Source organism: Hyperolius riggenbachi, chromosome 12 (assembly GCF_040937935.1).
Source record: "Hyperolius riggenbachi isolate aHypRig1 chromosome 12, aHypRig1.pri, whole genome shotgun sequence".
NCBI lineage: Eukaryota > Metazoa > Chordata > Amphibia > Anura > Hyperoliidae > Hyperolius > Hyperolius riggenbachi.
The window spans coordinates 50,318,404-50,342,506 of NC_090657.1; the positions used below are offsets into that span (position 1 = coordinate 50,318,404).

The window sequence follows — 24,103 nt, forward strand, 5'->3', positions numbered from 1 at the left end:
GCAGTAGACTGCCTATATGAAGTAGCCCTCCCTCGGCATCCAGTGCTAGCAGTAGACTGCCTGTATTCAGTAGCCTTCACTCTGCATCCAGTGCTAGCAGTAGACTGCCTGTATGAAGTAGCCCTCACTCTGCATCCAGTGCTAGCAGTAGACTGCCTGTATGAAGTAGCCCTCCCTCTGCATCCAGTGCTAGCAGTAGACTGCCTGTATGAAGTAGCCCTCCCTCTGCATCCAGTGCTAGCAGTAGACTGCCTGTATGAAGTAGCCCTCACTCTGCATACAGTGCTAGCAGTAGACTGCCTGTATGAAGTAGCCCTCCCTCTGCATCCAGTGCTAGCAGTAGACTGCCTGTATGAAGTAGCCCTCCCTCTGCATCCAGTGCTAGCAGTAGACTGCCTGTATGAAGTAGCCCTCACTCTGCATACAGTGCTAGCAGTAGACTGCCTGTATGAAGTAGCCTCACTCTGCATCCAGTGCTAGCAGTAGACTGCCTGTATGAAGTAGCCCTCCTTCTGCATCCAGTGCTAGCAGTAGACTGCCTGTATGAAGTAGCCCTCACTCTGCAGCCAGTGCTAGCAGTAGACTGCCTGTATGAAGTAGCCCTCCTTCTGCATCCAGTGCTAGCAGTAGACTGCCTGTATGAAGTAGCCCTCCTTCTGCATACAGTGCTAGCAGTAGACTGCCTGTATGAAGTAGCCCTCACTCTGCATCCAGTGCTAGCAGTAGACTGCCTGTATGAAGTAGCCCTCACTCTGCATACAGTGCTAGCAGTAGACTGCCTGTATGAAGTAGCCCTCAGTCTGCAGCCAGTGCTAGCAGTAGACTGCCTGTATTCAGTAGCCTTCACTCTGCATCCAGTGCTAGCAGTAGACTGCCTGTATGAAGTAGCCCTCACTCTGCATACAGTGCTAGCAGTAGACTGCCTGTATGAAGTAGCCCTCACTCTGCATCCAGCGCTAGCAGTAGACTGCCTGTATGAAGTAGCCCTCACTCTGCATCCAGTGCTAGCAGTAGACTGCCTGTATGAAGTAGCCCTCACTCTGCATCCAGTGCTAGCAGTAGACTGCCTGTATGAAGTAGCCCTCACTCTGCATCCAGTGCTAGCAGTAGACTGCCTGTATGAAGTAGCCCTCCTTCTGCATCCAGTGCTAGCAGTAGACTGCCTGTATGAAGTAACCCTCACTCTGCATCCAGTGCTAGCAGTAGACTGCCTGTATGAAGTAGCCCTCCCTCTGCATCCAGTGCTAGCAGTAGACTGCCTGTATGAAGTAGCCCTCACTCTGCATCCAGTGCTAGCAGTAGACTGCCTGTATGAAGTAGCCCTCATTCTGCAGCCAGTGCTAGCAGTAGACTGCCTGTATGAAATAGCCCTCACTCTGCATCCAGCGCTAGCAGTAGACTGCCTGTATGAAGTAGCCCTCACTCTGCATCCAGTGCTAGCAGTAGACTGCCTGTATGAAGTAGCCCTCACTCTGCATCCAGTGCTAGCAGACTGTGAAGTAGACCTCACTATAGGATTCCTGTCTCCTGCAAGGCCGCAGTGTGTTTGTGTGGTACACAAGAGCACAGGCCCAGTGCTGCCTTTTGATGTGTATGTAAATAAAAGATGTTTTGTATTTCCTGAGGCGGAGCGGGCTGTTCAGGTGTCAGCCTGGCTATTCTTAGCTGCTGTGGTGGAATGCTGCATGACTACACTGGAAGGTGTAGCTCCAAAGTTAACATAGGTGGCTTCCCGGTCCCTCCCTGGCCTGGGTGTAGCATTTGAGTGGGAGGCTATCTCCTGCAGATAATCTATATCAGGTGTACCACTGCTTAGTAATGAGGTAAACAGGAAAATATTGTCCAGCTGTCTGCTTAACTACCAAAACTCTGAATAGGAAGTCTACCTTGCAGTCTGGCACTTCAGAATAGTCCATGTTTTTAATGTGGACCTGAACTCTTGCACAGGACAGAAGGAAAACTCCCTGTATGGATTTAGGCCCAGTGCACACCGAGCGGTTTTTGGAGCGATCCGCCGGCCGCATCCGCCTGGAAAAATGCTTGGCTAATGTATTGCAATGGGATGGTGCACACCGGCGGTTTGAGGTTTTTGCCAAGCCGCAAACGCGCCTCCTGCTGCGCGTTTGCGGTTTGCTAAAAAACCTCAAACCGCCGGTGTGCACCACACATTGAAATACAATAGCCAAGCGTTTTTACTGGCTGATGCGGCTGGTAGATCGCATACAAAATCCGCTTGGTGTGCACCCGGCCAAATATCTGCTCTCTGCTCCCAAAACCGCTAGCGTTTTGACGATCTGCTAGCGGTTTTGGTGTGCACTGGGCCTTAGAGAGTTTAGCCTAATTCCCCCTCATCTGTGACTAACCACAACTGTAATTTGATCTCTCAGCTGTATCAGCTGGCTGCCTTGGCAAATAAACTATTTTGTAAACACATGATGTTAACCAGGGCTGTGTCGTTGGAGTCGGAGCAATTTTGGGCACCCGGAGTTGGAGACGGAGTCGTTGATTTCATAAACTGAGGAGTCGGGAGTCTGAGTCGGATGATTTTTGTACAAAATCCACAGCCCTGTTAAGTATTAGACTAAGGAGTCGGAGTCGAGGAGTCTGAGTCGGAGCCGTTTTGGGTACCCGGAGTTGGAGTCGTGGTTTCATAAACGTCAGAGTTAGAGTCGGAAGATATTTGTACCGACTTCACAGCCCTGATGTTAACCCTATATCTGCTTCCATGAAAGCAGGAAGTAAACACACTGCAGATGTATTGCAGGATTTGTATCAGCTGTAACAAAGAAATGTTCTTCTGTAAAGGTTATTATGCTGCTGCTTATCTTTTAGGGCAGAGAGGAAGTTCTGAGTTCAGGTACGCTTTAAGGGTCGGTTCAAACGACGGGGTGTCTTCATGCCAAAGCGTTTGGCAGTTTGTGGCGGTGCTTACTGTCGTCTGATTTTCATGTTGGCCTTTGACCCCTACAGGGGGTTACAGAAGTGCTGTGATTGCTCGATCCTGCATTTAACGTCTAATCAATTGTGGCTTTTGCGCGAGGGCCGGTAAAGGATCGTGCCCGGCGGCTGTCCATTCAAATCGACGAGCGTCTCCCCCATTGTTTACCGCTGCAAAAATGTCTTTCGGAAGCGGCCCTTAAGAAGCAAGCCTATCTACATTCATGCTACTCTTCCCCGTCGTAAGATAAGAATGTAGGTTGGAAATGCGTAGGCATGTTTGTTATTTTTGGATTCAGGAGTGCGGTCACAATCTGGCATGCGCTTGGCGAGTGTATTTAGTGATAAAGATGCTAATTCTGCATTCAAAACTTTTTTTTCTGCTGTTATGGTTTGGAGTTATCACATACTTTAGGAGCACTGGCCCTTTAATAGCCATTGCCATTCAGTTGCATGCTGGGGGTTCTTTTTATCTATAGTATATTCCTCCTCTTCCCTTTATTTCCCTCTCCTTCTGACATAAGACAGTGCACCTCCTAGTATAGTCCTCAGTGGGAGTGTCTGAAGACACTGGGAGGAGGGCAGGTAATGAATACACAGCAAGAGGAGAAAAAAAAAAGAGCGAGGGAGGAAATGATGTCAGGATTAGCTTATTCAAAGGTAACCAAGGTGGAAACTGTCTAGAATAGGATTCTCTGCTTTTCCTTTATAAAATTCACAGGAATCATAACGTGGACAGTGCAATACATCTGTTATGTAAGTAGAACTAGTATTTATCTACTTATATATGTGTTTTTAGGTTAGCACAGGTGTCCCTTGTTAAGTGTTCTGACACACAGGTAGGATAATTGTGCTTTTCTAGGGAAGAACGGTTGTTTTTTTTTCCAAATAAGGACAGACCTCTGTGATGCTGCTTGTGTGTTTCATGCTCAGTCGCATCACTAAGGAGTGAAGCCAGTCATAAGTTTTGAATAATGTTTCTGGGGCAGCCCTGCCTGTGGCTGGGAGAGATTCCCTATGATAACGCCCCTGAAGAGTTGCCAGCTGGCCACGGAACCACTATATAGGCACCAAAAACAAACTGCAACATCCGATTTCCCTGAAAGGAACCGCCATCCTTTCCAGGCCCCGCGGAATAACCGCACATGTGGGACGCAGAGACTCTCTCCCAGCCGTGATTGGCTGAAAAATGACTGCCTGTTCCCCGAGAGCCTCCTGACGATGAGCGTTTGACCCGCAGCTGCGAAGCGGAGCCTGGAATTAGCTATTGGGATTTCTCGTTTTTCGAGGGCAGGAAAACAAATCCCTGTTTCCATTTTTAGAACGGCTCTAAGTCTTCATTAGAAAGAGGAAATGACAGTTGGAAAACTTTTTTTTCCTTTTTCCAACAGGCAGGAATGTTTTGCAGCTGGCTGTTACACACTGTATTCTGGGCTCAGGGCTGGAATGTGCTAGTGATTGCCTTATGCTGCGCTGGAAGCTCTGTGTTAACCACTTGCTCAACGTTACGGACAATTTCAGTCAGTCCGGCTTCTAAAGCCACCCAGTTTTTTTTCTTTTTGATGATATTATGCTTGTTAGCTTTGCTGTGAGGAATTTTGCATGGCAGGTTATTGACATTCGTGTCATTTTATAGTTTCCTGTAGTGGACATGTGTTTGTGTGACTGTCCATACATGGCTGGCCCCTTCGATGCAGTTTTACTTAATTTCGGGATGTGTAAAAATCTTAAGCTGGCCATATATTTAAGGTGGCCATGCATCAGGTGACTTGGCAGCCGATCGACCATCCAATTGCGATTATTAATTTATCAAATCGGATGAAAATCAGTGCCACGTGCATGCCCGACCAACAACGTGGCAAATTTTCGGGCCAAAATTGGTGGCATCAGTTGAATGGAGATGCTGCAAGATGTTGGACCATTGTGGTCGGTCGGGTGCACAGCGGTAACTGGGAGCGATATTGAGACGAGCAACGAAACTCCCGGTGCTGTTTATGTATGTATAAATGTATGTATGTGTATCTGCATTATACATTACCTGCCCTGTCTCGTGGTGCCCGTCGTCTGCTGAATCTGCTGCTACACTTCCCATACACGCTGCCGATGCATAACAGCCGCCACACGTGTCCTCTCAAACACACACCATGTTGGCCGGCGTGTATAGGGAAAAACGACAGATTTGAAGACAGACTAGTTTTGAAGACGAGCACAAGACAGGTAATGTGTTAATACACATACACATATATTTATACATAGGGCAACGGTGGCGTGCTCGGCCGACTCCTGAGAGAGTTCATGCTGAAATTGATTGGGAATCTGCCTGCAGTGTAGGGGCAGCCGACAGATCTCTCTCTAATCAGATTCATTGAGGCCTTGTTCACATTGCGTTTGGCTTGCGTGTCCTTCCGTGGTGGGCTTTTTTTTGCGCCTTAAGCGTTTTCCGGCGATTTTCTGCACGTTCGTTCGTTTTTCTGTGGGCATTTTTGTAAACGTTTTTTTGCAGAGCGCTTCCGTGTTCTGATCCGTAAAAAAAATCCGGAAACAAATGCAATGCAAATTTTTTTCTTTTTTTTTTTTAAACGCTCACGCAATCGCTTGCCAAAGCGGTTTTGTGAGGGTTTTGCGTTTTTCCTATACTTTCCATTGAGGCAAATCGCCTCAAAAATGACCCAAGCACCGCTTAGAAAAGCAGATTGCAAACGTACCGCTCAATTATGAACTCTCTCATAGAGAATCATTGCACAAGCGGTTTCAGGGCGATTTTGAAAATCGCCTGCGCTTACATTTTTACAAAAACGCCTATTATGTGAACCAGGCCTTAGAGAGGGATTTATCTCTTGGTCTGCCCATCATAGCTAGATGTATGGCTACCTTTTAAGGTGGCTATACATCTTGCAATGTATGATCTGGCTGTACGATCAACCATTTGATTCGATCATTTAATAGAATCAAGAGAGAATAGAGTGTGTTCCACTATGTCCAGTCTATGAAAAATGGCTGATATCATGTTGAATCGACCAGCTTAGTCGATTGAGCAGGATGCAAGATATCGGTCGATCGCACCGGTATCTGCTGCTGTTTACATGCAATTAGATTGAGCCCTTAAAGGGAACCTGAAGCGAGGAAATTTTTTTTAAATAAACACATGATGTAGCTGCAAATGAATATTACATACTAACCTCACCATCAGTTCCTCTCAGAAGCTCACCATTTTCTTCTTACATTGATCCCTTCCAGTTCTGACAATATTTTGTCAGAAATGAAATATACCGGTTGCGGTTAGTTATATATCAGCAGCTGTCAGCTACACCTGAATGTGCAAGGTAATGTCCATGTTTCCCTATGGATCAAGTGGGTGATATTACAGTTTAACAGTGTGCTAACCAGGAAGCTGTTATGGGGTAATGGCCATTTTTAAAATGGAGGACGTAAAAATCCATTGATCACAGTGGACAAATGGGACGCAGGAGAGGAGAAAGAGATTGAGGAGTAGACTACACAGGAGGTAAGTATGACCTATGTATGGTTATTTTGACTATTTATTTTCAGTTCAGGTTCTCTTTAACTCTATAGCAGCGTCAATAGAGTTATCTTGTGCACTGCTTTTGACCTCAGTCGGCAAAACTCGTTGTGCTGTAAATTCTTGGAATACTTTGTTCTCTCTCTACTAGCAGAAAATATAGAAACTGAAAGCAAAAGTTCTCTGTTATTGTCTCACACTGCCCCTAGTGACAAGTATCTATAATTACACATTACAGCGGTACTAATTAGAAGCAAGAAAATGTAACAAATCGAAAAATGTGCTAAAATAAATTGGCCTGGAGCAAGCCTCTAAATAAAATGGCTGCTAAAGTGCAGTGTTCTCCCCAGGCTCTTTTAGCTGGGTGCTCCACCCGGCTAGTTTTGGTGACCACCCGGCTGTCATCAGCTCATCTCCTTCTATGCTGTAAGCAGCGTTGCTCACAGAAGCACTGGCCCTGCATTCTCTCATGTCGCCACCCGGCTACTATTTCATGCCACTTAGCTGGAAAAAATTTCCGGGGAGAAGTTGAACACTGAAGTGTTAAAGGAGTACCAGTTTGCTAGCTGCAAGCTATAATGACAAAAAGGTAAGATTGCACCAATCGTGTGCTGGCATTTAGCCAGGGCTGATGGGTTGGTGCAAACATCATCGTACTCAGACTCCTCAGCTTATGAAACTTCAGACTCCAGGTACCCAAAAATTGCTCTGATTTCACAGCCCTGTGTCTTACTAATGTTACTCAGGATCCCATCCTTTACTCCACTATAAGCCTATTTGAGTATATAAGGGATTATAATAAAGTCCACATTTTTAACCATTTACTCTGCCGTAAACTGAAGGTCCTTTATTGCGGTCTCTGTGTAACTCCCCCCCCCCCCCCCCCCCTCTCACCATTATGGCTTCCCCTAATATGGAGCAGCAATTAGTGTGCCCCTGTTTATAAGAGAGGCCATACCCAGTACTGGCATAGGGTTCCTAATACAGCACACAGGGAGTGAATTTGGAAATGTTTATATGCACTCGCTTTGTATTTCGTGAACTTTAAAACGTAGCAGCAATTTACAGACAGAGCTGTGGAATATGCAAATGTTTGGACACCTTGTGGTGGGAGTCCATAAATGGTGTTCTGGTGATTGAAGCTCATATTTTTCTGGGGAAAGGCTGCTGTAAATTCTGGGAGTGTGTGTGCACCAGTGAACTCTTCCCTTGACTGCATATTAAGGAGGCACCGTAGCTAGGGCTTATGGGAGCTCAGTCTGAGCAGGAGGAGGTGGAGGTTACTAGCCAGATTTCAGAGGCAGAGGGGAGGAGGGAGGAGGAGAGGGGACTGAATTTACACACAGGCAAGCTGATAGCATCTCCAGCCCTCAGCCTGTGACAATGTGACAAACAGAACATGGCTGCCCTCATTGTATCACAGGAATAAATAATCATAAACTTTTGAAGCTGTTTGCAGCTAGATATGTTGTGTAAACTATCTAAACTTTTAGATGGGATATATGGACAAGTTACTTGTTATAGATAGTTTTTCATCTCGAATCCGCTTTAAAGGTACACTGTAGGGGGGGTCAGGGGAAAATGAGTTGAAATTACCCGGGGCTTCTAATGGTCCCCCACAGACATCCCGCGCAGCCACTCACCGATGCTCCGGCCCCGCCTCCGGTTCACTTCTGGAATTTCAGACTTTAAAGTCTGAAAACCACTGCGCCTGCGTTGCCATGTCCTCACTCCCGCTGATGGCACCAGGAGCTTACTGCGCAGTCCCAGTATGGTCTGTGCCTGTACCGTGCGCTCCTGGTGACATCAGGGGAAGTGAGGATACAGCAACGCAGGCGCAGTGGTTTTCAGACTTTAAAGTCTGAAATTCCAGGAGTGAACTGGAGGCGGGGCCGGAGCATCGGTGAGTGGCTGCACGGGCACAGGATGTCTGCGGGGGACCATTAGAAGCCCCGGGTAACTTCAACTCATTTTCCCCCAACCCCCCCTACAGTATCCCTATAAAGGGACACTGTAGGGGGGGTCGGGGGAAAATGAGTTGAACTTACCCGGGGCTTCTAACGGTCCCCCCGCAGACATCCTGTGTTGGCGCAACCACTCACCGATGCTCCGGCCCCGCCTCCGGTTCACTTCTGGAATTTCAGACTTTAAAGTCTGAAAACCACTGCGCCGCGTTGCCGTGTCCTCGATCCCGCTGATGTCATCAAGAGCGCACAGCGCAGGCCCAGTATGGTCTGTGTCTGCACAGTACGCTCCTGGTGACATCAGCAGGAGCGAGGACACGGCAACGCAGGCGCAGTGGTTTTCAGACTTTAAAGTCAGAAATTCCAGAAGTGAATTGGAGGCGGGGCTGGAGCATCGGTGAGTGGCTGCGCCAACACAGAATGTCTGCGGGGGACCATTAGAAGCCCCGGGTAAGTTCAGCTCATTTTCCCCCGACCCCCCCCCTACAGTATCCCTTTAAGATAGTAATAAAAGAAAGTGGAACTCTGTTATTTTCTCATGATGATGTCCAGCATGAAGCCTTCCTAATATTCTCTGTGGAGGAGTCATGTGCACAGAATACGCCCATCCATGTATAGGGATGCTGATCCTGCAGTGTTCAGTACAAGTATTCCGTTCCGACTCTAATCAGATCTCCCACTTGGGACCTCTTTAGACATATTACAGAAGCTGCTCCAGTCTTGACTGATGTGGCACGCTGCTATCTGGCTGTTATGTGAACTTTATGATACTTCCTGCTTGCGAATAACCGAGTGTTGCAATGTGTTGGCATGTTCCGCTCGTCAAATGAGAAATGGCCAGAATATTGCAATCCAAGATTGGGAAAATATCTGTGATTTTGAAATTTTTTTAAAAATGTTGAAATAAAATAAATTGCCTTAATTAGTTTTATTAGAAGAGTTGATGGAAGCCTACGCCCTGCAATTAAGTTTTTTGCAGCAGTAGGAATTTATAAACTGAAGCGGTCAAAAATAAGTTGACCCTGGCAGCCCGCGACTTGTACTGAAGGCTGATAAACCCCGGAACAGAGCGGGGGTCCGTGTTACTGGCCACGGGGATGCGAGCGCTAGCTCTGCTGACTCGTGTGCTCTGTGATCCTCGACGGCCTAAAAAAAGTTTTGGACTGGTATATAAAACGTATGAAGTACAACTTGCTGAAGAAAATATTTGGCGATTTAACCTGGTCTGGAAGATGTTATAAAGGTTAAAAAAAAGTTGCACGAGTCCTATCAGGCTTGCTAAAAGGTCAGGGAATTATGCTGGCTACACTTGCTTTAACATCAATTCAATTTAAATATTACAGTTCTCGGATTTGATAAACCAATCACATTTTATCAGAAATGATCAAAATCAAATGATTGGTTTGCAAGGATGCATACACATCCAATTTTCATTGGCCAATGATTGTATGAGGGCCTACAGACTTTGAATACTATGAACAGATTGTGTAGGCAAGTTTTCATACTATGTGAAAGTGATAAAATTGACCAATCATTAGCCAGTCATAATGTGAAGGGTGTATGCACCATAAGTTTAGTTTAACATACATACCCTGGACTAAACTTGCCCGGGCGGCTGATTAAGACTGATTTGGGTGAAAATTTAGTATGCATACAGCAGGAGCCCACCTGATGTCTCTTTGACTTCCAAGTACATTGTTCACCCAACCACTCCGCCTGCTGGAAGCCACGCCATTGTGCGCAATGTGTTATTCCACCTCCTCCTTGCATAGCAAGACACTGAAGGCTAACACATCTGTACAGCCCTGAAGTATCGCTTCAGTGATCGAGTCCTGATCCCTGCTGGGAGAGTCTTGTCCACATATGTGTGTGTACAAGGCTTATGAGTTTTCAAAACTGAATGAGTTTAGTGCATAAAATTCTAATTTCATTATCCAGCCCTGCTGTATTCTGTGCTGTGGGGATTTTTTTTTTTTTTTTTTTACACAGATGACATTACTGTGGAACAAAGGCAAGTAGGACAACAGTATGAGCAATAAAGTGTAGGGAAACTTTTTTTTTTTTTTTCTCATTAAGTGTTATGGAAAACTGCATTTTTATTTTCAAAAGTTTGCTTTTACAGCCTATAGGTAGCAGGCAACTGGGAGAGAGACGTCCAATAGTCGTCGCAGCTGTTGGAGACTTATATAAATTGGCTAAAGTTTATTTTTGCTAACTTCTGTAACTTGAAGTAGGCTCAGTGCACACCAAAACCGCTAGCAGATCCGCAATATGCTAGCGGTTTTGGGAGCTGATTTCAGAGCGATTCTAGGTATGTTTAGAGAGGTTTTCTAAACATACCTAGCGGTTTTGGGTGCGGTTTTGTGTAGCAGATTACACATATTGTTACAGTAAAAGCTGTTACTGAACAGCTTCTGTAACAAAAACGCTTGGCAAACCGCTCTGAAGTAGCGTTTTTCAGAGCGGTTTGCGTTTTTCCTATGCTTTACATTGAGGACGAAACTCTTCCGAAAACCGCAAACGCGCAGCAGGAGGCAAAAACCTCAAACCGCCGGTGTGCACCATCCCATTGCAATACATTAGCCAAGCGTTTTTACAGGCGGATGCGGCCAGCGGATCGCTCCAAAAAACGCTCGTTGTGCACTAGGCCGTAATCATCACCACACCAAAAAAAGGCCCAAGAGTTTGAAAATCAGCATATTGAAGATTGAGGATAGAGGGAGTGAACATCAGAAATACACTCAAGGTCCGTACACACGCCGGACTGGAGGCAACGGCTGGTCCGTCGTCACCTCCCGCTGGGTGGGCGTTCCAACGACAGTCCGGCGTGTGTACGCACTGTCGACGGACTGATAAGGCTGCTTCTGAGCGATCCGCCTGGATCGCTCAGAAGCAGCCGTATCAGTCCGCCGACAGTGCGTACACACGCCGGACTGTCGTTGGAACGCCCACCCAGCGGGAGGTGACGACGGACCCGTCGTTGCCTCCAGTCCGGCGTGTGTATGGACCTTAACTCTTTATGAACATTAAGCTTAACCATAGTTGTGCAGTGCCACCTTCTAGTGTTTGTGTTTATACCTGTACTGTGTACCACTGTTATGTATGTTTTTGTTTTGGTTTTTTGCTTTTAACTTTGTGAATCATTGTTTGGCCCAGTCACTGATGTTTGTTTTTCTTCATTACAGGCAAGTTATCCCACTTGGGAGGATTTTATTAGCAAAGCTATAAAGCTGCAGTCACAGTTAAGGTGAGTGTATTGGTCTTCATGTGTAGCTAAACATACTTGAATTGAAACGTATCATCTGATTATTTCTCCACATTGGCCTCAATTCACTAAGCTTTATCAGACGTTTAGATTTTACCCATGAGGTAAATTATCAATTTTGAATTCACTAAAGTGTTATATATTTATTGAATGTTTTATTAATAAAACGTTCAATATATCTATAACACCTTAGTGAATTCAAAATTAGATTTTACCCATGAGTTAAATTATCAAACGTTTGATAAAGCTTAGTGAATTCAGGCCATTATCTCCTACTTTATTTAAAGGGTACTTCCAGTGTAGACTGAGCCTGGCAACATTTTCCTTCTGTGCCACAAATTGCATCTTTTATAATGCTGCTTTTATAAATTTCGGGCCCGGTGGTGGTGTCTGATAGAATAACACCTACTATGCAATGCCGCAATCAGGGCTGTGGAGTCGGTCCAAAAATCCACCGACTCCGACTCCTCAGTTTAGGATTCCACCGACTCCGACTCCACGACTCCGACTCCTCTAATTTGCATATTACAATTTTGTTGATTAAAAGTATGTAACATGAAATTCGTCTCTTAACTGCCAACGCTTAGGAATTTTACAAGACAACTGAAGTGAGAAGGATATGTAGACTACTATATTTATTCTCTTTAGACTAAAACTAGTCCTTGGTAAGAGTACTTGTAAAAGGTACAAACTGGAACAAAGAACATCTATCAGGCCCTAGGCAATGTAAGTGTGGGTACATGTAAGAATGATGTGCAGGTACTCTGCAGGGGAATGAGGAGATTGTAAACAGACAACACCTCTGTGTTCAATGTGCACAGCATTCTCAGTGGATTCCCTGCAGCTCTGTTGGGAGTGCATATGTAGAGTATAGTACTACTGTGTAACAAAGTAAACCTGAGACAGATGAAATTAAAGTTTTATACATACCTGGGGCTTCCTCCAGCCGCCTTCAGGATAATCAGTCCCTCATTGTCCTCCACCACCTGGATCTTCTGCTATGAGTCCAGGTACTTGAGCCAGTCAGGCGTAGTGCGCATGCACACACTCCGCCGCCAGGAGCATACTACACCTGTGCAGCACTATTGCGCAGGTGCAGAATGTTCCTGGCTGTGGGAGCGGCATGCGGCCGGACAGCGCTGACTGGCTGAATTACCAGGACTCATAGCAGAAGATCCGGGTGGTGGAGGACAACGAGGGACTGATTAGCCTGAAGGGGGCTGGAGGAAGCCCCAGGTATGTATAAAACTTTACTTTTCATCCGTCTCAGTTACCCTTTAATTTGTAGTCACCAAACCAAATTTTAATAACATATCACATTATTTGATTTCATCAGCAAAGGGAGTGCATACATTTGCATAAATCAGCATCAATGCAGAATTATTTCCATCTCGTTGACCATCTCTATTAGTGACACGGCTACACATCAGGCTTTATTCTTACAGCATAGATGTTATTTAGTATATATAAGAGATTCCTGTGTACACATCATATATACAGTCACAATCAGATATGTATATCTGACCTTAAAAATACGGGGACTGCTTTATTGAAGCAGCACAAGTAACTAATTTTGATTGGTTTATTTCATTTTTGTGGACTAAACACAGCTATTACTGTATATATACATTATTTTTAATGTCTATTATCTGAGAAATAGAACATTTTATCATATTTTCTATTTTAATTACAGTTACAAATTCATTAGGAGTCGGAGTCGGTGCATTTTTTCCAGACTCCGACTCCAGGCACCCAAAATTGCCCGACTCCACGACTCCGACTCCACGACTCCGACTCCGACTCCACAGCCCTGGCCGCAATTTACATACATGCCGTTACCACCTATGCTGCAAAACGTGGTTCGACTCCATCGTGGGGAAGGCTAGGTGCCACGGGGGGGGTGGGGGATTGTCTTAGGGTTAGGCACCACCAGGTGGGACTTAGGCATAGGCACCACCAGGGGGATCTTGGGGTTAGGCACCACCAGCAGGGTGGGATGGGGGGGGGGGGTGTCTTAGGGTTAGGCATCGGTAGAGGGTTAGGTTTAGCCATAGTAACATATGGATAGTCTTTACCGATATATTACTATCGTAATCCAGCAGTAGAATATTGCTAAGCTTAGCGATGTTCTAATAGCGGCAATCCCCTGAAGGCAGCTCCCCTCTCTTGTTTGTACTGTCACAGTTAGGAGATGATAATGAGGTGAGAGGACTCATTTAGAACATGAACTGCTGGTAGTGGAATAGTGCAGGTGTTTAGGAAGTAATGTGGCTGTTATAATACAATCATTAGCACTCCACCCTGCTATAAACTGCCGATGAGGCATGATGTTTGGTCTGGCCTCATGGAGAAATCACATAACAAGGACTGTGTGGAAAGGAAGGCTTCTCATTGGCAGGGCTCGGCCTAGCGACTGATTAAACATTAATGCGGCCAAGGTCTTCAGGAAGATGGAAAGTTATGCTTTATAGCGTTCGGTTGGACTCTTGTGTACAGCGTGCTGCTCGCTTATCTCCTCTGCAAATGTCACTTTGCCCCTCTTTGTATTTAGATAGCTCTTATCCAAAATGAGAAACTGTTTCGGAACTGCCTGGGCTTTGTCTCAAATGCAAGGTGCTGCGCAGAGCGGCGAAGGCCACACACACACACACGCACACCACACACACACACCAAACACACACACCAAACACACACCAAACACACACTGTACACACACTGTACACACACACACACACTGTACACACCACACACACACACCAAACACACACACACACCAAACACACACACACACACACCAAACACACAAACACACACACACACACCAAACACACACACACACCAAACACACACACACACCAAACACACACACACACACACACCAAACACACACACACACACCAAACACACACACACACACACCAAACACACACACACACCAAACACACACACACACCAAACACACACACACACCAAACACACACACACACCAAACACACACACACACACCAAACACACACACACACACCAAACACACACACACACACACCAAACACACACACACACACCAAACACACACACACACACCAAACACACCACACACACACACACCACACACACCACACACACACACACCACACACACCAAACACACACACACCAAACACACACCAAACACACACACACACACCAAACACACACACACACCAAACACACACACACACACCAAACACACACACACACCACACACACACCACACCACACACACACCACACACACACACACACACACCAAACACACACACACACACACACACACACACACACACACACACACAACACGCACACACCAAACACACACACACACCAAACACACACACACACCAAACACACACACACACCAAACACACACACACACCAAACACACACACACACACACACCAAACACACACACACACACCAAACACACCACACACACCAAACACACCACACACACCACACACACCACACACCACACACACCACACACACCAAACACACACACACCAAACACACACCAAACACACACACACACACCAAACACACACCAAACACACACACACACACACCAAACACACACACACACCAAACACACACACACACCAAACACACACACACACACCAAACACACACACACACCAAACACACACACACACACCAAACACACACACACACCACACCACACACACACCACACACACACACACACACACCAAACACACACACACACACACACACACACACACACACACACACACACACACACACACACACACACACACACACACACACCAAACACACACCAAACACACACACACACACACACACACACACACACACACACCAAACACACACACACACACACACACCAAACACACACACACACACACACACCAAACACACACACACACACACACACACACCACACACACACCACACACCCACACACACACACACTTTCAAATAGGGTTTACACTTTACTCAAAAAAACGTGGCATTTTTGCAAAAACTCAAACTATTGATAACGCATATAATCAGCAAAATTACGGTACCTCATGAAACGCAGGCTTTTTTTTATGTAAGTGGAGGAGTGGGGTTTCTTGTGAGCATCATTACTGAGGTGCTGCCCCCCCCCACCCCTCTCCTCGACTGTATGCAGCAGCCGCATTTCGATCATCCTAGCCAAGACGCACTAGACCGCCGCAATTCCTGTCAGGACATGTTGTTGTCCGTGGGTGCAGGAACATCTGTTTCCTCTCTGCCCAGCAACCCATCTGGGGGGAGGACACTGAAGAGGAGGACAGTGATGTTAGGGACCACCTGTAGACATGCTAGATTGTCACCCAGTGATCAAGAACAAAATTAATAATTGAATCCAATTACACAATAGATTCCATTCCAGTAGACAATAAAAATAAATGAATTTTAAGGTCAGGTGTGCATAAAAGCAGAGTTAAATTAAAATCAGATGTGCAAACCAGATGTGGTTTCATAAGAATCTTCTGTAACTTTATTCTAGGTCTACTGTGCAGGGAACCTGAAGTCGGAGGAATACCGGGGCTGCCATATTTATTTCCTTTTAAACAATAACAGTTGCCTGGCTGTCCTGCTGATCTTTCTGGCATCAGTAGTGTTTGAATTACATGCCAGCCTCAATCGTATGGCTAATCCAGTCAGACTTCAGTCGAACCTCTGATATACTGTACATGCTTGTCCAGGGTCTATGTCTGAAAATATTACAAGCAGAGGATCAGCAGGGCAGCCAGGCAGTCTGCATTGTTTACAAGGTAAAAGTAAATATGGCAGTAGGTCACTTTAAAAAGGACCTGAACACAGACCTAACTCTCACTCTAAAAGTTTGGTGTAATTGCCTTCTTAAAACAGAAGGAAATTTGCAATAATTCAGTTATAAATGAACATTTGTGGTTACCCACAATGCACACCTACTAAATATGCAAATGATCCCTTTTCGCCCTTGTTAAGCCAAGCAAGCATCCAGAACCGCTGGTTTATAGCAAGCCGATGGCCTCAATTCACTAAGATCATGTTAGAGATAATAAAGCAAGAGAAAACTTACCTCCACACGTGAGAGAGTTATCTTACCTCTTCATTCCTTAAGTTACCTCTCCTGTAGTTAATTTACCTCCTCTGTAGTTAATTTACCTCCTCTGTAGTTATTTTCACATGCAGCTAATTAACAGCCTGTCTTTAACTCTGGAGTTATTTTAAGGATTGGAGAGTTAATTTAAAGACAGAAGAGTTAACTTTAGGCTTGCCTGAGGTAAAATGTTTCCTGAATACTACATGCCTTATCACCATGGTAACAACTCTAGAAGAGTTATTAAAGACAGGAGATAAGTTTAGTGAATTGAGGCCTATAGCTTTAAGTTTTACACAGCCTTATCAAACCCACATGTAGATAGCCTGTTTCGGACTTTTGGTCCTCATCAGTACATGGCAGGGATTGATAAGGCTGTATGAAATAGGGCTTGGACGAGTACAACAGAGTAACCAAGCAGCTCAGGGTGACCCAAACTACTAGGAATGTATAGGGGGATAAAAGGAACCAAAAAGCCCTCCTACTAAAAAAAAGCAAAGCTTGGTGTAATTGCCTTCTTAAAACATAAGGAACAAGGGCAAAAAGGGATAATTTGCATATTTAGTAGGTGTGCATTGTGGGTAACCACAAATGTTCATTTATAACTGAATTATTGCAAATTTCTCACTCTAAAAGATAAGTAACAGGAAAATAACCTTTAAAGAAAAAACATTTCTTTGTTGCAGCTGATACAAATCCTGCAATAAATCTGCAGCGTGTCTACTTCCGGCTTTTGTGGAAGCAGACAAAGGGTTAACATCATGTGTTTACAAATTAGCTGCTCTGCTGAGGCAGAGAAGATTCCTGAGCTGACAGCTGAGAGATCAAATTACAGTTGTGATTAGTCACAGACTAGAGGGAATTAGACAGGCTAAACTCCCTAAATACATACAGGGTGCATTTATCTGTGTTTTCCTTCTGTCCAGTGCAAGAGTTCAGGTCCACTTTAACAGTTGGCTGGACTGCTGCGTATGTGAGCATAAACTATAAACGGTGGGGCAGAGACCCAGCTGTCTGAGAATATTGCAGTTTGCAGCCATGGAAGTCTATGACACAGGAAGTGGCTTTTAACCAGGCACCAGGTTAAAAGTGCTGTATTTGACATGAGCTAATGTTGGAAACCTTCCCACTGCCCATCTGGATGGAGAGAGGAAAACACTTGCTCCTGGAGTTAAGCTTTAAAATGATCTCAGAATGGTTAGAGGACAGAGTAATCAGGAAATCTCCTCCTATTTTACATTTGCCCTGACACCGGCATTCCATGCATGTGGAACATGCTATTTTCTGTCATTTTCCCCTCTGATGTATAGTTGAGTTCCTTAATTGAGCTTGTGGCGAGCCAGCAAAGGCAGGGAATTCCTGTCATGCTGGTATTATGGTTTCTGTTTGGCTCCATGTTGCACGACTTGACAAAATGGCAGCCGCCCAGAGGAAGTAATATCATGCTGTGATTTACCAAATGTAAAAATAGCCGTTTTCTAAGCTACGTAATAAACCCCACTCCCGTTTATCACAAACCTGTCATTATTTACTTCAGTTTGTTATATTTGATATCTCTGTCAGGGTAACGGCAGGATGTTCTCTCTGCTGTCTGTGGAGTGCAGTGTGGGAGGCGGAGTAGAGACATTTCATGAAGCGCTTGTTACAGCTATATCATTTTTTTTGGCACCGGAGGGGGTGACTTAAAACACTAAAGAGGGGGCTGGTGTCCTTCCCGAAGACCACCCTACACCCCCGCCGCTCCTCAATCGGGCCCCACGTGCTATATGACAGTAGTCACGTGGGAGCCCATATGTGGAAGTACAAGGACGGCGGCATGTAAAGTAAAACTACACGGGGCTCCTAGGGGGACAGCAAGGCGGCATAACAAGGCTGATTCCCGCAAGATTTCATCCTATTGACCGGAAATCGGCTTGCGGCTTGTGTCGGCCAACAGATCTCTCTCTCCGATCAGAAAGAGATCTGGTTCTTGGGTGATCTGCTCCAAAATCGCTAGATGTAGGGATACCTCTTAGAGTCAGAGGGTCAGCAGGACAGCCAGGCAATTTGCATTGTTTAAAGGACCTCCGTCGCGAAAATCTTAAAATTTAAGATGCACGTTAAAGGGAACCTAAACTGAGAAGGATATGGATTTTTCCTTTTAAAATAATACCAGTTGCCTGACCTCTCCTGCTGATCCTGTGTCTCCAATACTTTAAGCCACAGCCCCTGAACAGGCATGCAGATCAGGTGCTCTGACTGAAGTCAGACTGGATTAGCTGCATGCTTGTTTCAGGTGTGTGATTCAGCCACTACTGCAACCAAAGAGATCAGCTGGGCTGACAAGCAACTGGTATTGTTTAAAAGGAAACATCCCATATCCCTCTCAGTTTAGTTTCCCTTTAACAAATACAAATAAGAAGTATGTTTCTTCCAGAGTTAAATGAGCCATAAATTACTTTTCTCTTATGTTGCTGTCACTTGCAGTAAGTAGTAGAAATCTGACATTACCGACAGATTTTGGACTAGCCCATCTTCTTATAGGTTTTTTTTTAGGGTTTTCTTTATTTTTAAAAGCACTTAGTGAATGGCAGTTGCTCTGTCCAACTGCCAACAAAGTGCGCAGCAAGCAGGGTGGCTGGCCAGCATCATTGTAGAAATCGTTTTCAGGGAATGTCTTTATAAAGTATTAAGGCCATGCTGAGAATCCCCCATGAAGAGATGGACTAACTAAAGTCATTTATGGCTCATTTTACGCTGGAAGAAATGTACTTCTGATTTTGTATGTGTTTTTAAATTTTAAGATTTTTGCGACAGTTCTTCTTTAAAAGGAAATAAATATGTCAGCCTCTATATCGCTCTCATTTCAGATTTTCTTGAATCGCTCTCCTTGGAGAACTGACTACTCAATAGGCCCCATCTCACTGCAGGGGTAATTTATAGCAATCTCCGCCTTTGTTAGACGGAGTACACACTCAGGCCCGGTGCACACCAAAAACCGCTAGCAGATCCACAAAATGCTAGCAGATTTTGAAACGCTTTTTCTTCTTTTTCTGCAGCGTTTCAGCTAGCGTTTTGCGGTTTTGTGAAGCGTTTTTGGTATAGTAGATTTCATGTATTGTTACAGTAAAGCTGTTACTGAACAGCTACTGTAACAAAAAACGCCTGCATTTTTCCTATACTTAACATTGAGGCAGAAACGCCTCCGCAATCCAAAATCTGCAGCAGCCCGGGAGTATGCGTTTCTGCAAAACGCCTCCCGCTCTGGTGTGCACCAACCCATTGAAATACATTACCCTAGCGGATCCGCACCCGCAAGCGGATCGCAAACCGCAGCAGAACCGCTCTGGTGTGCACTAGGCCATAATGTGGTTTTCCGCAATGCCAATGTATATTTGCATGGAGAACCCATGGAAATCAATGGGCTCATTCACATCTGATGCAAATCTTTGCATGTGGAAAAAAAATAGTATTGGATTTTTGCATATGAACGCTTGTAACGTTTAAAAGAAGTGCACAAAAGTACATGTTATTTCCTCTGATGCAAGTGTAGCTGCATCCTTCAGAACTTTGAATGATTGGTTTGTATCTTTCTCTCACGGAGCAGCGCGCCTGTTTATTGCTTCTGTTTGTGGTTTAATATGTTAATATGTAATAATGTTTGGTTGCAGCCCAGCCATCAGCAGACTTTATGAAGCAGCGCTGCCCTGATCCTAACAGCGTAACAAAGTTAGTGTGTATTGGACACAGGCGCTCTCTATTAAGTGGGTCAGGCCTGGAGTCCTTCACCGTCCGCCAAAACAGGAATCCCATGACAGACTGCGGCCCTCCGCGCCTTGACTGGGATTAACTGAAAGATGGAAAAGCCATCAGAGGACTTGCGCAATATTATCGGTTTCCTGCCCGCTTCGCCTTTGAATTGTGAAATGAAAAGGATTTGTAGGAAGGCAGAGAATGCTTCATTTTTACCTTGTGCTGACAACGTGCTTTTGATGTGGGTTGGTTAGCAGCTGTCCATAATAAAGCAATCTTCACTGCTGTGAAGAAAATTTGCTGGCTGCTTGGATGGATAGAAACATGGATGGAGAAGGGGCAGGACCCTTAGTTCAGAAAACAAAAGGGAATTTAAGATTGACATGCTGGGCGGATCACTCATCTACACGTATCTGGACTCCTTTAAAGAGGAACTCCAGTGAAAATAATGTAATAAAAAAGTGCTTCATTTTTACAATAAATTATGTATAAATGATTTAGTCAGGATTGCCCATTGTAAAATCTTTCCTCTCCCCGATTTACGTTCTGACATTTATCCCATGGTGACCTTTTTACTGCTGGCAGGTGATGTCAGTGGAAGGAGATACTGCTTGCTTTTTGCAGTAGAAAACAGCTGTAAACAGCTATTTCCCACAATGCAATGAGGTTCACAGACAGGAAACTGCCAGGACCATGTTCCTGACATCACACTGTGGGAGGGGTTTCACTACAATATTAGCCATACAGCGCCCCCTGATGATCCGTTTGAGAAAAGGAATAGATTTCTCATGGGAAAGTGGGTATCGGCTACTGATTGGGATGAAGTAAAGTCTTGGTTACGGTTTCTCTTTAATATCAGTAGGAAGAGGGATATGGAAGCTGCCATATTTATTTTCTTTTAAAGGCGGACCTGAACTCAGAACTTCTGTGTTACAGCTGATACAAATCCTGCAATAAATCTGCAGTGCCTACTTTCTGCTTTCATGGAAGCAGACATATTGTTAACATCCTGTGCTTACAAATTAGCTGCTTTTCCATGGCAGAGGAGATTCCTGAGCTGACACAGCTGAGAGATCAAATTGCGCTTGTGATTAGTCACAGGGGGAATCAGACAGACTACACTCATTAAATACATACAGGGTGCATGTCTCTGCTTTCCATCTGTCCTGTGCAAGAGTTCAGTTCCACTTTAAACAATGCTCTTGCCTCTAATACTTTCAGCCTTAGACCCGAAACAAGCATGATGAAAAGATGTTTACCTGTATTGGCTGCTTGCTTGTTTCAGGTGGATGTTTTAGACACTACTGATGCGTGAAAGATCAACAGGACTGCCAGGCAACTGGTATTTTAGCGGGCCGAACTCTTGCACAGCACACAATGAAAACTCTTTACTCCACAGTTGCTGAAGAAATTCACTTCTCTGTGTTTGTCAAGCCAGATAAAACTGTCTAATTAGGCTATTAGCAACTGTGAATAGACTGCAGGAGAGCTGTGTCAGGCAGCTCTCCCCTTATGCTGGGAATACACGATGCGTTTTTGCGTTCGTTTTTGCCGTCGTTTTCGCTTTCATTCGATTCTACTCTCGATTCACTGCTCGATTCTCCTCTCGATTCCTTATCTTTTCTTATCAATTACATTCACTTGAATGAGGAGAATCGAAACGAAAGTAGAATCGACCAGATCCAACAGGTTGGAATTTATCTATCGAACCCATCTATCTAAAGTAAAAACTTAACGTGTATTCCCAGCATTACAGTAAACACTGAAGCTAACCCCTTTAGTGTTCCCTGCAGAACTGGAACAAATGCAAAACGTCAGGGTTTTTTTTTTAGGCTTTTCATACATGTATTTAAGTATTTTTTTTTTTCAATAAAAGTTATGCTGTGGCTAATCTTTTAGAGCAGAGAGGAAATTCTAAGTTTAGATTCATTTTAAAATAAAGGTTCCCGTAGGTAGGTAGGTGACTGAGGTTTCTTGCTCCCAGAAGTTTACGTTTTCGTATATATCTCCTTAGCAACACAGTGTTGTCATTGAGGTCTGCTATTATTTTGACTAATCTAAGAGCGAACTAATGCAGTCTGTCTCCTGACTGTAGGATTTCCAGCACAGAGAAAGACCAGACACATTTTTTTCCGAGAGCCTGTCCTGTAAATTATCTCTGTGCTATGAGATCATAGCGTTCTCCTTGTTCTATTATACAGATCTGTGTTTGTATCTAATTTATACATTTAGGTTATTATCTATCTCCAGCCCTAGATGTTTTCTGCCAGGGGCAGAGCGCAGCCTTCAAACGGTCTCACTTGTCTTTTTGGCTTTTTTTAGTCTTTGGACCAACTCTTGTGACAGTAGATGTGATATGCAGAGAATGGTTATTGGATAAAGGTTATTTATACACAAGTCTGCTAACAAAAGCATGTGATCAGAATCCTCTATTTGTTCCCATGGAACACTGGACGTGTCTTCTGCTGGGCATACACGGCTCGATTTTGCCGATCAATTCTCCCGCTCGATTGTTTCGCCGCTCGTAGTTCAGTCCTGGTTCTGTACATCTATATATAGGGCTCAGATGTACAGAACCAGGACTAAACTACGGCTCCTCCACAGCAGAGCTCTATACATAGATGTAGAGCACCGGGACTGAACTACGAGTCCTCCACAGCAGCTCTATACATACAGTACATGTAGAGAACCAGGACTGAACTACGGCTCCTCAATAACAGAGCTCTATACATAGATGTACAGAACCAGGACTGAACTACGGCTCCTCCACAGCAATGTATAGAGCTGCTGTGGAGGACCCGTAGTTCAGTCCTGGTTTTGTACATCTATGTATAGAGCTGCTGTGGAGGAGCCGTAGTGCAGTCCTGGTTCTGTACATCTATGTATAGAGCTGCTGTGGAGGACCCGTAGTTCAGTCCTGGTTTTGTACATCTATGTATAGAGCTCTGCTGTGGAGGAGCCGTAGTGCAGTCCTGGTTCTGTACATCTATGTATAGAGCTGCTGTGGAGAACCCGTAGTTCAGTCCTGGTTCTGTAAATCTATATATAGAGCTCTGCTGTAGAGGACCCGTAGTTCGGTCCTGGTAGAAGTTCGAGCCCCGTGGCTGGAAAGCATTTAGCAGTTGTCTTTTTAAGTACGTGGCCATCCGCCAGCTATATTTTTCTGTTGTGTCTCCACTCTGTGGAAAATGAAGCAACACGCATTTGCTTGCCAGCGTCTTCCAGCTTGGCCTGATTTTGTGCTTCCAGAGCCCTGAGATTGTGGATTGAAATTCTGCTTTTTGGAAGCCTCGACATGCATTAACTATTTTCTTCTCTTCTCCTCCTCACAGAACTACGACAATCGTAACGGGATCCTTTCTCGATGCTTTTCAGAAAATAGCGGATATGGCCATCAACACCAGAGGTATGTACGTTGTATTTTAGCCTTAAATAAAGGTCGTATGGTTACCATCCACTGTACATCCTGATTTACATAGTTACTTACATCGTTCTATTAAAAAAAGACATCTGTCCATCAAGTCCAGCCAGAAGACTGAGAAGAAAAAAACAAAC

General features: G+C 44.8%; 1 protein-coding gene across 2 annotated transcripts in view; it reads left to right on the plus strand.

The window, feature by feature from the left end:
• LOC137542104 (protein MTSS 1-like) overlaps positions 1-24,103 on the plus strand; it is a 203,177-nt gene that overhangs the window by 62,296 nt on the left and 116,778 nt on the right. For both annotated transcript variants that reach the window (XM_068263774.1, XM_068263775.1), the window contains exons 2-3: positions 11,607-11,668; positions 23,881-23,954. In XM_068263774.1, coding sequence (XP_068119875.1) covers positions 11,607-11,668; positions 23,881-23,954 — 136 coding nt within the window. The remainder of the gene's footprint in view (positions 1-11,606; positions 11,669-23,880; positions 23,955-24,103) is intronic.